General features: G+C 28.5%; 1 protein-coding gene across 1 annotated transcript; it reads right to left on the bottom strand.

Annotated features, from left to right (window-relative positions):
- Nucleotides 1–8,745: 8,745 nt before the first annotated feature.
- LOC137827250 (uncharacterized) lies at nucleotides 8,746–12,263 on the bottom strand. The gene is made up of 6 exons (XM_068633521.2): nucleotides 12,075–12,263; nucleotides 11,582–11,745; nucleotides 11,095–11,276; nucleotides 10,428–11,012; nucleotides 10,269–10,346; nucleotides 8,746–9,148 (listed from the first exon to the last, which is right to left on the bottom strand). Coding segments are annotated over exons 1-6 (1,098 nt in total). The 5' UTR covers nucleotides 12,077–12,263; the 3' UTR covers nucleotides 8,746–9,061.
- Nucleotides 12,264–14,776: the final 2,513 nt, after the last annotated feature.

Below are 14,776 nucleotides of genomic sequence, written 5' to 3'. Positions count from 1 at the left end.
TTTCATATTAAAATATAGACATTTATGAGTATTAATTGTTAATTTATATATAAAATAATTTCTAATTTATAAATTTATATTTTTTAATTTTTTTATGATATTTAATTAAATAAGAGTATTTTATTCCCAAATTTAGTATTAGTTGTAGATTTTTAGGGAAGAATGGAGATTTGAACTAAAGAAGAATAATATTTGATAAAAGGAGAAAGCTCGAAGCCCATAACGCACAAAAGAGAGAAAAAAAAGTCTAACTCGTCAGCGAGAATGTGTCAAATTAATTAGGCTATTTTTATGTTTTATCATTAAGCTCATGAGCGTGATGCAGGAAGTCAGCAAATTAAGTTAAATAGGGGCTAGAGGCACAACCCTGGAGTGTCAAATGGAGAGGAAAACACCATGAATTGTAACAAATTGGGATAATGGAAGGTGCTAGAAGTATGTGTGGTTAATTCTATCCTTTGTGATTGGAAGTAATCTATTCGAACTCTTTTTTATTGAGAAAATATTTAAATATTTAAATATTTAATATTCAGTTATTGATTGATTATTGGTATTGTTGTTTTATTGATTGATTATTGGTATCCTAAATCTGACTGAAAGGTATTTTTAAGGTTCTGACCTAAACAACAATATTTAACATATTTGAGTGCTAGAAATAGACTTGAAATGTTAATTGTCATTAACGTTCGAGTGTGATTCTAAGTTGTTTTCATAAATATGCGAGAAATTGATATTTATGAAACATTCATAAGAATTTTATATGCAAGATATCGATATAAATGAATTTTCTACGGGCATCAATTTCAATCAAAGAACTTAATATTGACATGCTAATCAAAATACACGAGAGTGAGAGAGACGAAAAATAATCCCTATTTTTTCAACTTGAAGCAACTAATTCCTTGTCTATTTTCTTATTGATCATTGCCAACACAATTAATTCAACACTTTTTTTTATTGTTTTGTTCTATATTTAGCAATTATTGTACTTGATAATTCATTGTTTCTTGCATCACCGATATCCATCCTTAGAAACAATTATTACTTTTGACAATACGGTGCATTTGTCGTAGAAAGTCATAAAGTGTTTTTGGCGTCGTTCAGATATCAATTTGATTTTTTAGTATGAATTCCTAAATATTGTAAATATTTTAACTATTTTTATTTTTTTGTTAATAGTTCTTAATTTTTGTTTATATTGGTTGATTGTGTTTATATTTTTTTATTGTTTTTATTTTGCTTTATTTATTTAATTGAATATTTGTTTTATTTTTAGATTTTATTTGCAGATTTTGTTTTTATTTTATTTTGTTTATTTTGATTTGAATTCATTCTGTTTTTTTTTAAAATTTTGTTTATATTTGTTTACTGTTTTTTATTTATTTTGTTTATTGTTTTATTTTTGTTTATTTTGCAAAAAAAAAATTAAGTTGTTTTTATTTTATCCTTAAATCTATTTTGAATTTATTTTATTTTATTTTTCAATGTTATTTAAACAAAAAAAATACTCTATTTTTCTCACTAATAAGATAGTAACATGACAGAAGAACAAACATCACTCCCTAAGAGGACACTTGGAGATTATGTCATGTACTAAGGGTCAATGCATTTTTCTAGTATTGCAATACCTGCTACCGCCAAGGCCTTGAAAATAATCCTGATTTTCTCTCTCTCATCAGTGCCTATCAATTTACAGTAATGGAACATGAAGATTCATATTCAAATTTGGATACATTTTATGAATTGGTAGGAACAATGGGTTTTCAATCAAGTGATCTTGAAAATGTTTATATGCGCTTGTTTTCTTTTTCATTGGCAGGAAAGGCTAAGGAATGGTTCAAATCACTTCCAAATCAAAGCCTCACTAGCTGGAAGGATGTAGAGAAAAAAAATTTGCAGAGATTTTTTCCAATCTATCGCTACATCAAAGCAAAGTTTGAAATTTTTTGTGTTTAGACAAGGAGTAGATGAATCATTCTATGAGACATGGGAAATATTTAAAATGATGCTTAGAAAATGCCCAAATCATGGGTTTGAAGATATTGCTCAACTGAGCATATTTCTCACTGGTCTCAAATTTGACACAAAGATACTCTTAGATGCTGCAGCTAGCGACACAATGATGGTCATTGATGTAGAACAAGCAACAAGATTTATTGATGCATTGGCATCAATTGATTATAAAGCCCAACATGATGAACAAGGTCTTCAGAATAAATGGTCGTTAGAAGATGCACTATTGGCTAAAAATAAGATTCTAACACAACAGATTGAGCAACTAACTGCACAAATGGCTAAATTGCCCCAACAACTATATGTTGTTCATTCATGTCAAAGCTAGAGTCAATCAATCAGATGATATTTTTGTGGAGGTGATCATTCTAATGGCATTGTTCTTATCATAACAATTCACCTGAAGCTGAGGATCCATCAGTTCTTGAAAGAATGAGTAAAGCTGAAGATGCCCTAGCAAAGATTGTGAGCGCGTAGGACAATATTGTGAAAGCGCAGGACAATAGCATGACCATGATTAGGAGTATAGAGATTCAGATGGGACATATGGCCAAACAAGTTGCACAAATTGCGAAAGGACAAAGTGACTAGTTTTCAGTCAACAACCAAACCAACCCAATAGAGCATTGCAATGAAATTGCCACCGAGCGTGGTAAAATAATAGGAGAGAGGGATGGTAAGATTGTAGGGGCTTAGAAAGAAAAAAGATGAGTCTGAGAGGGAAATAGATGAGAAAGAGAGAGAAAAGAAGAGAAGTGATGAAGAAAAAATAATAAATAAGGAGAGAGGTGTTCTTGAATAGGGGGCTAAAGTCACAACCTTAGGGTGTCATATGAGAGGAAAATGCTGATAAAAAAAAGATGAGGGGAAAACACCATTGAATGAATTGTAACCAATTGGGAGAATGGAAGGTGCTAGAAGTATGCATGGCTAATTCTACGCTTTGGGATTAGGAATAATCTGTTCAAACTCTTATGTATTGAAGTCATATTTAAAGATTTAATATTTGTTCTTGATTGATTATTAGTATTATTATTTTACTTCTAAACAGTTGCGACAATTTGAGAACCGAGAGGTATTTTTAGGGTTCTAACCTAGACAACAATGCTTAACATATTTGAGTGCTAGAAATACGCTTGAAATGTTAATTGTCATTAACGTCTGAGTGTGATTATAAGTTTTTTGTATAAATATGCGATAAATTGATATTTAGGAAATATTTTTAAGAATTTTATATGCGAGAAATCGATATAAATGAATTTTCTACCGGCATCATTTTCAATCAAAGAACTTAATATTAACATGCTAATCAAAATACATGAGAGTGAGAAAGATGAAACCTAATCCCTATTATTCCAACTTGAAGCAACCAAATTCTTTGTCTATTTTCTTGTTGATCATATCCAACTCCTTCAATTTCAACACATTTTTTTATTATGTCTTTATATTTAGCGAATTTTGTCCTTCATAATTCAATTGTTTCTTATGGAATCGATATATGTCTTTAGAAACAATTATTACTTCTAACAACACGGTGCACTTGCTGTAGAAAGTCATCAATATGCACCTAATAAATTCAAATAAAATTATCATCTTTTGATTAAGTATTATAATAAATATTAAAATTAAAACAAAAAATAATACATATGGTTTTATTTTAATATTTTTTTGTATTTTTCTTATTTACTTATAGTAATTAAAATATTATGTTTTCTTATTTATGTTTTTAATATCATTTTACTTGTGTTAATATATTTTTATGAAACTTATTTCATTTATGTTCGAATTACAATGTTTGATGTATGTTTATTACGAATTTTAATTTTCTACATTGTATTATAATTACAAATATTATTATCTTTACCTAAATATATTGGTTTAAAATATTTAAATATTATAATTTTTTTTTAATTATAAATTTCAAATAAAAATAATTAAATATATATATATACTTTTAATTATAAACATTATTCTATTTCAAATTCAATTTTAGAAATATCGGAATAGATATAAATATTTCATTTTTATTTTTATTTTAATTCAATTATTTTTAAATTTCATGAAAAGACTATTACACTCAAATCTACTTATTTCTATTCATTTTATATTTATCCAAATAACATAATTTTTCATTCTTCTTACTCTTCTTTTTTTTCTTTCCACCCCAACTCCATCCAAATAAAGGTTAAATAATCAAAATTATGAGAATTCTAAGAATATAAATTCAAACAATATTTGTATCTTCAAAAATAAAATAATAAGTAAATAAAAATAAATTTACAATTTTTAATACTAAAAGAATTCAAATATCTTATTAATTTAAGTTTCATTTGAAAAAATAATTTAATTACTTTAATATAAGGACTTTTAAACAATGTTATGAGGAGAGAATAATCATCAATGCGTTTTCTATTTATGCTGATATAGAAAAGTAATTATTATGTATATTTTTTAATATTTAATACCCGTTACGGATTCATCGTAATAATAATCCCTAAAATGTCATCTTTTTATTTATCCAAGGAAATTGGGCTCTCCGACAGTCAAATTCCCACCTACATTTTCTTCTCGGTTGAAAATCCTTCCAAAATTTGATTTCTTACAAATCTGGATTCAAGAAAATATTTACTATTATTTTTTAAAATATCTAAAGAATAAGAATATTTGAAAAAAAAAATTAAATTTGTAATAAAAATAATGATTTAAAAGTATTAATAGAATTTTTGAGAATAAATTTTGGTTGGATTGAGAAAGAGAAAATTAAAAAGTTATTGAAATCTAAAAAAATATAATTTTTTAATATTGATTTATAATATTATTTAGAAAAAAATTATTATTAGTGCAGTGGTTTTATAGAAAAATAGAATGAAAGATTTGAGAAAAATATTAAAATTTACTATATTAGTAATATGATTGGTAATAATAATTTTTAAAAATAAAATAGAAATTATAAAAAATTTGAAATATAAATTAGAATTTTTTAAAATTAATACAGTGATTTAAATAAAATTGAAATTATTTTTCGTGGTGTAAATAAATGAAATAAAAGGGAATTAATTTGATAATTTTATTGTTATTTGTACGATGATAAATAATTTTATGAATGTTAAAAAAATGGAAAGAAATTTTTTTTGTTTAATAATACCTTGGACGGGTAAGAATGTTTGAAATGATTATTAAAAAATATAATTGATGTTATAAATTTGGGGATAAAAATTGAAAATAATAAATAATGATTGTAGGATTAAAATTATAATTTGAAGACCTGGAATTAAGACAAAAATCGTAATTGGAATGAAAATTATTTTTAATATAAACATAATTTTATATATTTAATAAACTGTAATAGGAAATTAATGTAATAATATTTATGAAAAGAGTTATATAGGAAAAAAACAAAGAAATTTGAATATGTATTGACTACTAATTAAAGTATCTTTTATTTAATAATCAAGAGTGTCGGGAGAAAATACTTGTAATTCATGGAAATATTATGATTATAATAAAAGTGATATAGATTTATTTAAAGTGTAGATTTTTTATGTCGTAATATTCAATGTAGGTACTATATTGTAACTTTCAAACTAATTAATCAGTTATTGTTTTATGTAAATCTTTGGTTAGTGTTTTATGTAAATCTTTGGACATGAGTTAAGAAAGATAATTATTTTTTTTTAATGATGGATGATTTGTGTGATATCAACATTATTTTGTATTTATTTTGAGTTACCTATGAGTTTTCAATTAAGAACTTGAATTAGATGTCAATAATTAATTGTTGTAACTATTTTTTTTTGTCTCCTCTATATTGTAGTATTTCATATGTTGTCAAATAATTTATTGAAAAAATAATTGTGTGGGGTTGACTTTTTTTAGGGTTCAACATTAGTAGGTTAGACGGTAACTATTTGGACTTTCTAACTATTTGGACTTTTTATTATGATGATTTGTTGGATAAGTCCTTTGTAGTATGAATGACAAAGCAGGGTTAACCATGAAGATTGGTCCGCGACCCGTTAAGAAAAAATACGAAGAACTGTCTATTTTATCCCGTTAGACCATTTAGACTCGTCTTGCATAATCCGCTGCTCGTGTAGGTCAAGTGCGGGGCGGACTGGCTCGCCTAACCCACATATCTTAAAAATCTAGAGATTTTTGTTTCCACCCCATAATTTCTTTTTGCATCCTCGTTCTAAAAAATTCTAAAATTATCCTTTCCAAATTTTATAATAGGAAATACAAATATGGATTGTGTAATCTGAAATATTGTACAATTCGAAACACAAATTTTAACTTTCGGATTCTATAACTCGGGAAGTCTTTGGACATCATTATAATATTTTTACCCATATCTTATTATGTATTTATTGTGAGAATAATACTATGAGATCATTTACCTAATTCATCAAAATAAGAACAAAATTAACTTAATAAACAAAAAATAAATTTAGTCAAAATTTATATTTCATTAATTTTTTTTAAAAAAGAACTTTTTATGCAAGTTGACCCTTATGCGGAGCAGGCCAATAAAATTAACCTGCATTCTCTATGCGGGGCAGGCCAACCCACATTATCATCCCTACCTCTTAGTAGATTATAGCTTCTGCAGAATTGATCGGGTATTGATTTGTTCAAGAGTTTGATGTAGTGGGGAGTTTAGAGTCACAAAATTCTTTCATGGATATTGTTATAATGACTACAGTTCAATCATTGTAGCAAATGAAAATTGATACTTCAAAATTAATAATTGAGAAACATTGTCATCAATTAATATTTGAACAAACATTATACCTAATTTGATCGTGTTTCATTAGTTAAGATTGGTAGTAGTACAACTTCTTCAATGTTATTTGATCAGGAAGTCCCAAAGTAAAACACACTTTTTCCTTCGAAATGAGAGAAGGTACAATTGTGAGATACGAAACAATTTAGGATATGGACATTCTAAGTTGAATGCTTCATCAATTTCTGTTATTTGACCATTTGCAAAGACAACAACACGATTAGAATTGAAAAATTTATTTATGTCTATGATACAAATTTGGTCCATTTGAAGAAGAATTTTCACATTGTAAAAAGATGAAAGATTTTGTATGTTTGGTCAAAAGGGTGTATTTTAGCTTAATGGTTTTAGTGTGGTGGATGGTTAAATTTATTATCAGGAATCAAATGCCTACAACTAAACAAGGTTGTTGTGACATGTGAAAATAATGGTGTATATTAGATCAACTATTTTTGACAGGTCTGAGGGCAGGAACATCAAATGATAAAATGATGTTACAACATTAATGTTGGTGAGATTCCAACCGTGTAGAACATATTTTTTAGTTGTGTGCGCTAACAAAAACTAATTATGGAGGATTGATGTGACGGTGCATATTATTGTGTTGTGTGCTTTGATGAAAAGTCATTTATGAAGGACTAATGTGGCTATTCACATTGTTGAGTAGTGTGCCCTGACGAAAAAACTATTTATAGGTGGCTGATGTGACGGTGCCTAACGTGTCTTGCCATAAATCACATTATGGAGACATGTGGACACTTTTTGTATATATTCAAAGCAAATTTTGGATGGGTGTTGTTTGTGTAACATTATTGCCATTGTGAATTATTTTATATGTTTGTTCTTTACTACTTGAATTTTTTTGTTAAGTACTACAAAGTTGAAGTATATGTTGAAGATGAAGAGGAAAACAATATGAAATGTTTATTCATTAAATATTTGAGAACATGGCACACAAATTATGTTGTCTTAAATAAAACATAATCAACAACGAGAATTGGATGTCCCCAACAATGTTGGGATATGTTCTTTTAGTGTGTTGAGGCTTGTAATAGTAAGAATATTTTTTGGATCGAAAATGTTGTTCCCTTATTTTTGGATAGACAATGTTGTTCCCTTATCTTACCTAAATTAGGTTTCTCCTTTGATGCTCTTTTCATTTCTAGATTTGGGTATATTATCTTCCTAGTATAAGGAGACCAATACTTTTCATTTATGAGTTCTCCAAAGAACCTTCATAAACATGAGAGACTTATTCCAATAGGTACACATGTATGATATACATAGCAAAATCATGGTGTGCATGTTTGCATGAAGTAAAAACAAAGGGACATGAGATGTATAGTTTTTGGAATTTTCCATAGTCACACCATAAATCGTCCAAGCAGATTGTAAATCGCCCTAATGGTCGTACCTCTCTTGAATTTTTGTGTTTCCAACACCAAAAATTTAATGTTAAAAAAAAACATTATATGAGTGCTTGTCTTATATTATGTCTCATATATGCATCATATATGTCTTTGTTGTCACTTCAAAGTAGACATGACCAACAATCATCATGATTGTCATCTACCTGTGAAGAACTTGTTGTAAAGGGTGTATGTTGTCATTACCATAGAAGAAATTAAAGGATTTCTTGTTTTCTTTAGAATTGAGTCGATCGACTCTCCAAGATTTATAGTCATATGTCCCACCTATTATTCCATGCAAGAGTCCACTTGTCCATCGTGATATTATTTAGCCATTCTGTACGTTAGGGTTTACTTCTCTTACTGTGTTATAGTAGTAAAAGAATGTGGCTTTTTCATTTGTTATAAATGTAGTTATTAAAACAATTGGACAAAAAAGAAATGATAAATTATGAATTGAATGAGAATACATATCAAAAGAATTACATATGTTCACAACATATTTCTGAATCACTCGTGAAGTTGTGTTATACGTCAAATGAAGTAAACTTGCACGTAATTGTTGTTATTTCAACTACTATAATCTTTAGAGTATACACTATTGAGATATTTGCGGCAGGAAAAAATGAGGTAGATGCCATCCTCTGAAGTTACCTATGTTTGTAGGTTCCACAAGATAAAGAATCAAGTCTCAACATACAATGGCAAAGGCAATTGGTAATACATTGTTGTGCTCATTTTTTACAACTATGACCAATAGTGTACAAGAACTGGAAAATTTGAAATCATCAATACATGGTTTGAAGTTCTAGAAAGCCCTCTTGAAGATAATGGTTTGAAGGTTTAGAAAGCCCTCTTAGAAGATAATATCGGCCACGTTGCCTTGATATTCTAGAAGTGTACAACGATCTTTAAGATGCTGAATCTCCATTTCTGCCTCAATCTGAATGATAAGTACAAAATAAGTCAAAATTGATACGGAAAAAAAAATATTATATGAAAAATAGAAAATGAGGGCAAGTAAAGGTATGCCGAAATTACTTCCAAAAGATGTTCTAACTTCTATATCACTCAAATTTATTCAAGTTATCTCCAACCAATTGCAATCATTTATACCTTTTTGAGCCGTAACTAATTATCTCAAGTAATCAATGCAAGCTTTTTTGGCATGTTTAATGCACACTTCATTTCTTAGTTTTTCTGACTTATCCAGCCAGTCAGCCATGCATTAATACTTTCAAGTTTCAACTTATATAATCTTCTCCTTCCTAAAGACTCTAAATTACATGAAACTATGTGTTCTCACACTTAAGAGTGTTCTCAAACTTAAGAAGAAAGAAACTCCAGGTTTGGATCTTCAGAGGCCATTCCATAGATGTAGTGGGAGAGAAAGAAACTGAAAAGAATACCCTGGGGAGATCCACACCACAAAAGCTATTTCATGTACTTGGAGAATCCAAGGCCGTATAAACCCTACAACAGAATCCCATTGTAACATCCACCAGAATTTGCCACCTCCGCACCCACATGTGGATGGCAGTGTACTAGACCTTTGACTAATCTGAGATGAACACTACAATGTCGGTGTAACGACTTGTGCTGCTTGCTTGCAGCTGCGAGACATGGTGGAAACCAGATTCTATACAATGGATTAGCACCTTGGGAGAACCACACCACAAAAAGCTAGCTATGGTAGTTGAAGAACCCAAAGCCTCATAAACCCACACCAGAATTGCATACTAACAATGAAAGACTTATTGCAACTGGATTCTACTATAACCCAAAAAAGTAAAATTTCACTACATTTAAACTATCGGATTAAACTTGCTTTATTTGTTTCACTCTCCCACTGCATTTGCTGCAGTATAACAAATTTGTGAAAATGAGTCAATTAAACATGAAATTTCAAATCTGCAAACAGAATGTAATGAGTAAAAACAAGCATAACAGTAGGTGATCTACATATTTGGAGACTTCAAACAGTATAATAGAAGTTAAAAGTTGCATAAGGGTTTAATTACTTTACAAGAATCTTTAAGTGTGGTAGGTTGAGAAAAGATTACCAGCTTCTGCTCCAGGTAGGAATTCTTCTCTGTCTGTATTTTCTTGAAACTTGTCAATTCTTTGACCTCTTCCAATAACTACAAATACACTAGAAGTTAGTTGCTTGGAAACAAAATTAACATGACATTTAATGTTTTCCATCAAACATCCTCAACCACCTGAGCTATGTTGTATTGATACTCAAATGGAGGATCAAAACTTTCTTCCTTCTTATCTAAACCATCTGACACTTCCGTATAACCTTTTTCTATGCTATTCATATCAGGAGAATCATTCACATTGTTCGCCAAAGAGAACTCTTGACTTTCAGAGTTAACAGTTAATTCCTTCAGTTTCAGAAATACGCTGTTCATCTCGTCCTCATTTACTTCGTTCTCAACCTCATTAGTATCTAATGGCTGGATGTGTTCTGCTAAAGAAGAATCATTTTCAGTCCAATATGTTCTTGTACTTGAGTGAGCAGAATAGTCTGTCTCTAATTCAAGCATTTTAGATGTTTCATCTTCCCCCCAAGTATCATTTGATGTAAGAGGTCGAGACAAAGGCATCCAGTTCTGTGTATTCTGTAGGACAGAATTACCAGAGACAATTGATCCAGATGATAGTACGGAAATAAGTTTGCTTGTTTGTGCATGGTCTAGCTCAAACCAGAAATGGTTATGAATGTAGTAGTTGTCTGCAAGTAATTCTTTAAATTTATCTTCAGACAGTGGCTGGCACTGAAGTCGAACACAAATTTTCACCTTAAATATTATAATAAAGAGTATGAGTATAAAAGGCTTTTCATGTATCATGACCAGAATTGTCTTCGAGTGAGTGATATACCTGTGCAGGATATAGTGTTCTCTCTGAACCATCATTAGTCCATCCATAGGGGTCTATAAACATTCTCCCTTTGCTAGCAGCCTCGAAAATCCCATGAAGCCTCCTGTTAGTATAATTAAACAAAAACAGAGGCAACCCTGGATCAATATTCTTCACATAAGAGAAGTGCTGAGCTGGTAAGCCTGTTCAAAACAGATAAATGTGTACATGAGCTAGAGATTTCAATCCTTATCTTCGTTGCCAGTACTGATTTTCATATATAAATACTACAAATTTTAAGCACTAAGTTCATGAAAAGATATAAGTATCGCCATGTCATATAGAGAATAACACAACAGAAATTTCATTTCAAAATTCTGAATATCGTAAATAGTTTCAAATTGTTGAGGCACTCACAGATGCAGTTTTGTTGTCATCCTTAACATTGCAGACATGCGGCCGCAATTTTAAAAAGGAAAAGAAGAGGGAGAGAAAGAGAAGAACGGACCAAAGAGTTGTTTCGATAGACACTCTTTCTTTGTGGCGTTCTTGCATCCAAAGATTACGCCACCAAGTTCACTCTTCCTCAAATTTCTACCAAATGATGGATTTGGAGAGAAAGGTTGATTCCCACTGAACTGAGAAGTTTGTGCTTTCTTCCATGTCCTCGCCCTGGCATGAGAAGAGAATGGTTATTTCCTTTACAATCTATCTCCAAATTAGCATAAAACACAAATGGCACAATGAAAACATACAAAGAAAGCACTTCTCAAGAACAGCAAAAACGATCCTACAACATATTTTAAATTTCAATTCACAAGAACCAAGCAGATGTAGAACAGTTCAACAGTACAAACTCTAGTGCCTAAAAACTCGATCAATGTATCAAACATCATAGGTGGCATTCACTGCCCATGCAATTAGGAACAAGAAAAGAGAACAACATGCAAAGAACTTGCAAGAATGGACCAAAAACAAAGTGTGTGCGTTTTGAAGCTTACATTTTTCTGGCATACACAAAGCGAACGATGATGAACAGAGAAAGTGAGAGAATAACGAGAGATGCTCCGGTGAGGGACAGGGTAACAAATAGTGTCGAAGACGTAACAAGGTTTGGAAAGAAAGAAGGAACAGGTTATTACACAACGGTGTAATGTTTTTACATAAAGGGCAAGAAAGCATTTCCCTTCGGTTTTTTTTAGGCGGAAAGAAACAGTTTAGAGCGAAGAAGAAAAAATAAACTTGATTTTTTTATTCATTTTAATCAAATAAAATAAACGGTTTATTCAATTAAATGTCATAAACAATTGAATTTTAAAATAAGAAATACTTTTAGTATTCTCATGGCAATTTTCCAATAATTTGTAAAACTCAACATTGTTAATTACATTTAATTATTTAAAATGATAAAGACGTAAATTAATAAAGGGTGTAGATATGTTGACGTGTACATATACCTAATATACTAATAAATTAATATTTTAATAATATTTATTTTGCTTTTCAATTTAAAATATTATTACATTATTATAAAGATATGTGAAGTGTGTGTTGTTTATCATTCACAGTGTCAAAGAAAAGTTTTTCATTAATAAATTATTCAGGAATAATATAGCGGCCGTATTTAGGAAAAATGTTGATAGAAACCGTAAAGCAGTGGATAAATAAAGAGAATAGAAATATTAAACTGAAAATTAACACAAGAAATATAGTTCACCATAGAAAAAACAATAAAGTGAAATCGTATTTTATTTTTATGACAAACAACTTACCTTATTCAGAAGCTACGTTCACTGAATTCAACATCCGAACAAAATTTGTAAGAAATAAAAGAACAAAAATTTAGCTAAAAATGGCAATGCCACACAGTGCTTAAGATGGAAGCATTTCCATATCAGCAAAAGGAGCCTGGACCACATTGATTCATTCACAAGGAACATTAATTCTTTGTTTGATTAGGAAACTCATACACTTATCACGTGTTAGTGTGGAATATACGTATTGGATACCGATACTCGTAGGACATGTATCCGTGAAGTGTCCAGTTCAAAAATTATTTAATGGATTTCTGATAATTCTAACACAATTTTAAAAAAGAAAAATATATTAATTTTTTAAAATCTCAAACTTATTATATAAATTTTTATTATGATTATAAAAATAAGAAACTAATTTTTTTTGAATCAATAATAAAAATCATTTTTCTGCTAAAAAAATTTAGAACATACTTGTGTACATAAATGTTTATTGTCAATTTATTTAATTTATAATTATATAATATATAGACTCATGTCCGTATCGTATCAGTATCCGTGTCAGTGTCTGTGATACATAGGAGGCAAGTGTAGATTTGAGGAACAATGATTTTGGAGGGAAAAAAGATGAAAATGAAAAGTTGTGTATGAATGGTTCAACTATTAATGTTCTTTCAAAGTTTACGTGCATTGGATTATTGAGCCAATTTGTTATGGTGAATAAATACTATCGTAATTGATTATGGAGTCTCTCATAAGTAATTATTAATTTTTTATAGTCCGTTATGGTTTAAATAATATTTTAAAAGAGGGTATCACGTTATATTGGATTTCAAAACTTTGTTGTTATTTTGTGTTGTACATCCATCGTTTTTCAAACTTTTTTTTTATAATTATTTTATTTATTTGATCAACTTTATGATAAAAATGTATACTATATTAAAAATGCAATAAATATATATCATATTTCCTGCAATATTATTTTTCTTTGGCCTACCTCAACTCATTAATTGTATTTTGTTTGTAAAACTATTTAAAAGTAACATATACACTTAATATGTAAATTCAAATAAAATTATCATCTTTTGATTAAGTATTCTAATAAATATTTAAATTTCAGACAAAAAATAATACATACGGTTTTATTTTAATATTATTTCTTTTTAATTTTTTCTTATTTAATTATAGTAATTAAAATATTATATATTTTTTTGTTTTTAATATTATTTTACTTGTGTTACTATATTTTTATGACACTTATTTCATTTACATTTGAATTATAATTTTTGATGTATGTTTATTACGAATTTTAATTTTCTACCAACACGATATATATTATAATTACGAATATTTTATCTAAAAATATTGATTAAAAATGTTTAAATATTATAATTGTTTTTTAATTATAAATTTCAAATAAAAATAATTATATATATATATTTAATTATAAACATTATTCTCTATTTCAAATCCTAGAAATATAGGTATAAATATAGATATTTAAATATTTATCTTTATTTTAATTTAAATATTTCTCAATTTGGTGATTGTGAGTATTACACTCAAATATTTTTACTTTCTACTTATTTTACATTCATCCAAATAACATAATTTTTTACTTTTTTTTCTACTTTCCTTTCCTCTCTACCCCAACTTCATCCAAACAAATAAAAATTAAATAATCAAAATTATAAGGTTCCAAGAGAATAAATTCAAACAATATTTGTATTGTTAAAAATAAACAATAAGTAAATAAAAAAAATTACAATTTTTAAGACTAAAAAAATTCAAATGCCTTATTAATTTAAGTTTTCATTTGAAAAAAAATAATTTAATTACTTTAATATAAGGATATTTAAATCATCAATGTGTTTTCTATTTATGCTGATATGAAAAAGTAATTAGTATGTATACTTTTTAATATTTAATACTCGTTATCGTTATGCATT

Source organism: Phaseolus vulgaris, chromosome 8 (genome assembly GCF_051622355.1).
Source record: "Phaseolus vulgaris cultivar YP4 chromosome 8, ASM5162235v1, whole genome shotgun sequence".
NCBI classification, from domain to species: Eukaryota; Viridiplantae; Streptophyta; class Magnoliopsida; order Fabales; family Fabaceae; genus Phaseolus; species Phaseolus vulgaris.
The sequence above is the reverse complement of the archived record's forward strand: the minus strand, read 5'-3'. Positions and strand labels throughout refer to the sequence as shown.

Coding starts and splice junctions, on each gene's coding strand:
- LOC137827250 (XM_068633521.2), bottom strand. Junction 10,347..10,427: donor ATCAATACAACATAGCTCAG/GTGGTTGAGGAT, acceptor GTGTATTTGTAG/TTATTGGAAGAGGTCAAAGA. Junction 9,149..10,268: donor CCTACCTGGAGCAGAAGCTG/GTAATCTTTTCT, acceptor CTTATCATTCAG/ATTGAGGCAGAAATGGAGAT.